The sequence below is a fragment of the Psammomys obesus genome, unplaced genomic scaffold, assembly GCF_907164565.1.
Source record: "Psammomys obesus unplaced genomic scaffold, mPsaObe1.curated_primary_1811, whole genome shotgun sequence".
In the NCBI taxonomy this organism is placed as follows: Eukaryota; Metazoa; Chordata; class Mammalia; order Rodentia; family Muridae; genus Psammomys; species Psammomys obesus.
Window position 1 is genome coordinate 5,263,207 of NW_026596234.1, and position 3,599 is coordinate 5,266,805.

General features: G+C 50.8%; 1 protein-coding gene across 1 annotated transcript in view; it reads right to left on the bottom strand.

The window, feature by feature from the left end:
• Positions 1–921: 921 nt before the first annotated feature.
• Positions 922–3,599, bottom strand: part of Pck1 (phosphoenolpyruvate carboxykinase 1) — a 5,934-nt gene continuing 3,256 nt past the window's right edge. Inside the window, exons 7-10 of the mRNA XM_055596263.1 lie at positions 3,091–3,315; positions 2,874–3,005; positions 2,239–2,334; positions 922–1,952 (exon numbers count right to left, since the gene is read on the bottom strand). Of these exons, the coding sequence (XP_055452238.1) occupies positions 1,498–1,952; positions 2,239–2,334; positions 2,874–3,005; positions 3,091–3,315 (908 nt within the window). The 3' untranslated portion in view covers positions 922–1,497. The remainder of the gene's footprint in view (positions 1,953–2,238; positions 2,335–2,873; positions 3,006–3,090; positions 3,316–3,599) is intronic.

The following is a 3,599-nucleotide window of genomic DNA, read 5'->3' on the forward strand; positions in this document are numbered from 1 at the left end:
TGCCGCTTTGTTCCTCTGAGAGGCCCAGGAGAAGCCCAGGGCTCTGGTTCAAGGATCCGATCCCGCTTCACTTAAAGGGGAAGGGAAGGCTACTGAGTGGGCCCTGGGGGACGCTCTGACTGCCCTGGGGAATTGTGGGTCTGTGTAGGTGAGTGGCTAAGGGAGTGGCCGGAGGTGTCTAATGAGTGTGGGAATGAGGCAGCATCTGGGGTGAGGTGAAGGAGGGTAAAGCCATCTGAGCCAGCTCCCTGAAAGGAAAACATGCTGGGAGGGAACAAGTACTCATCTGCAGGGCAAATGCGCCATATAACACTGTATAAAGTTTATGGTTTGTTTAGACTCTTCTGGAACAGCCAATAAATGAAGGGAGCAGAAAAGACCCAGGAAGGGCCACAGGCTGACCTTGGGCCAACCCCTGCAATATCCCTTCCCGGGCAGCATATGGCACAGCTGAGTACACACGAGGAGCACAATTAATGCTCTTCCTTCTGGTTTTCCCTCCACTCCCTAGGCTCATAGAGACTGAGAAAAGTGTTACTCGTGAAAGGGCTTGAAGGCAAAGGCCTGTGCCTGTCCACAGTGCACTTATGGAGAGGGCTGAGCCCCCGGGATCAAATTCTCATTCAGCTCACCCTAAACCCTCTGGATCCAACTGTGCAAACACACAGGCCTGTCTGAAAAGCTGCTAAAGAGCGCCAACTAGTGGCACCAATGGCTTATCACAGGGGAAACCAAGCGTTCTGCTTTCTCCCCTCCCAGCTCCAGCTCCCGCCCCACTCCTGGCCCACCCCCAGCCCCTGACAAGTTCCCTCCTTTCAACCTCTCAGGTCTCAGAAGAGCAGGATTAAAGCCCAAGGTGGCTAATCAGAGTGCTCTTCCTTCACCCAGTTCAAGTAAAAAGAAAAGCCAAAGCCAATGAAATCCACTTTTTCTATAAAAGTTTATTTTGTACTTTTTTTCCCCCAAGAAGTGGTCAGGACACCTATTTTAATTATGTCAAGAAAAGTAAGTGAGGGTAGTGTATAAAAATAATTTAAACATACATACTAGCAACAAAGCAACAAGTCTGTTACAACTGCAGATAAACTTGCCCAAGATTTTCCAAAGCTATTAAATATCTTGTAGACAATGGGACGATGCATGCACACACACACACAGACACAAACACACACACTCGTATATACAGCTCAAGTATGTTTTCTGTGCATCTCAGCTAACTGCTACAGCTAAAGTGAGAAACTGGATTCCTGAGTGACTTTGAAGTGGAACCAAAGCCTGCACCTCGGCCAGGTGCAAACTTTGGAGGGCGTGCCTTGATTTCCCCTCCCAATCGTATTTGTCCCTAGTCTGTTCTCTGTGGTACTCTTCAGTACTGACTACTAAAGATGCCTTTCTGATCTACTCAGCATTGTGGCTGTTATCTCAAAGCTGGGGCCGGCTCCCTGCGCATGCTCCGGGTGGGAAGTGGTGACTCCTAAGACGTCCCCCCAGTTAGGATTACATCTGGCTGATTCTCTGTTTCAGGGCTTGGAGTTCCCTCTCAATCTCATAGGGGAGGTCGGCATTGACTTGCTCTTCCAAGTACCTCTCGATCTCCTCCACCTCCTTCTCCCAGAACTCCTTGGAGATTCCGAATAGCTCCTCCATGTTGATGTCCCGCAAGCCTTTCAGGTTCAGGGCATTTTCCTTAGGGATGTAGCCGATGGGCGTGAGCTTGGCGCTGTCTTCCCCTTCGATCCTGTTGAACATCCACTCCAGCACCCGGGAGTTCTCGCCGAAGCCCGGCCACAGGAACTTTCCATCTTTGTCCTTCCGGAACCAGTTGACGTGGAAGATCTTGGGCAACTTGGCCGGTGGACGGTGGGCCATGCTCAGCCAGTGGGCCAGGTATTTGCCGAAGTTGTAGCCAAAGAAAGGCCGCATGGCAAAGGGGTCGTGCATGATGACCTTGCCTGTCACACAGAGACCACCCATTGACCTCTGACCTGATCACACCCAATTCTTTCTCCATGACAGAACCAAAGATCTAGGGAACCAGCCAAGCCCCTGCCGCTTTGTTCCTCTGAGAGGCCCAGGAGAAGCCCAGGGCTCTGGTTCAAGGATCCGATCCCGCTTCACTTAAAGGGGAAGGGAAGGCTACTGAGTGGGCCCTGGGGGACGCTCTGACTGCCCTGGGAAAGTCCAAGAAGAAGGCTTGGACTGCCTTTCCCGGGACTTGGGGCCCAGACTTTGACTCACCCTTGTGCTCTGCAGCAGCTGTGGCCTCTGATCTCATGGCTGCTCCTACAAACACCCCATGCTGCCAGCTGAGAGCTTCGTAGACAAGGGGGACACCTTGAGTGGGGAGAAAAAAGGTCATAAGACTCAGACATCCGAACTCTCTAAGACTAATGGTGCTATTGGTCATTGTTCAACCAAATAGTATCTTTTTTTATTTTTATTTTAAGGAAGTTTCACTCTGTAGCCCAGAATAGCCTGGAGCTTACTCAGTAGCCCAGGCTAGCCATGAACTTGCAGCAATCCTCCTGCCTCATCCACCCAAGTGCTAAGATTACAGGTGTGAGCCACCATGCCTGACAAACAGAATTTTCTATGGAGTTAATCTTACATCTGCAGGGACAATAAACAGGAAACCGCTAAGGCCAGTCACACCAGAGAGGTCACTCAGTGGAGCAGGGCACTAACCTAAGCTATCTCGGATCGCAGATCCAGAAAGGCCACTGGGGATCAGAGAGCTGGCCCTACATTTGAACTGGCCTTGTTAGTTTGGATATAGAGGGAGGAAGATCTTTGGAAATAGGTCGGGAAAAGATTTCTAGGATTTCTTTGTATCACCACACCCCAGGTTCCGAGCCTGAACTAAGATGTCTCACCTGCAGGTCTACGGCCACCAAAAATGATGCCCTCAATGGGCACACCTTCCGGAGACTCCCAGGCGGGATCAATGATGGGGCACTGGCTGGCAGGGGTGCAGAATCTTGAGTTGGGATGGGCACATGGTTCCTCTACAAAAGAAAGATAGCCCTTAGCTTGTGGCCCAGACGGGTGGCACCCACACAACACGGCACATGGCCTCTGGAGGCCACTCACCATCCTGTGGTCTCCACTCCTTGTTCTTCCAGGAGGTGATGGTGACGCCCGGGGCCAGCGGCTCATCAATGCCTTCCCAGTAAACACCCCCATCACTAGTCTCGGCCACGTTGGTGAAGATGGTGTTCCTCTGGATGGTCTTAATGGCATTAGGATTTGTCTTCACCGAGGTGCCTGGAGCAACTCCAAAGAAACCGTTTTCTGGGTTGATAGCCCGTAAGTTGCCTGGAAAGTTGCAAGCCAGAGAAAGAGGTAAGAATGTGATCAAGTACAGCAGAGCTCTTAACACCTTGCCAGGCTAGCTCTCGTGTTAAATCTTCATCTCCATTCCCCCTCCCTAAACATCACAGCCATCCATTTCGATCCACACACCGTGGCCAGTTCAGATTTCTGCAACCTTCTCCTTCTTCACTCCCTCTGCAATGCATCTTCTTATTTTAAAAACATTGTTATTTATTCAGAGTGTGTGTGTGTGTGTGTGTGTGTGTGTGTGTGTGTGTGTGTGTGTG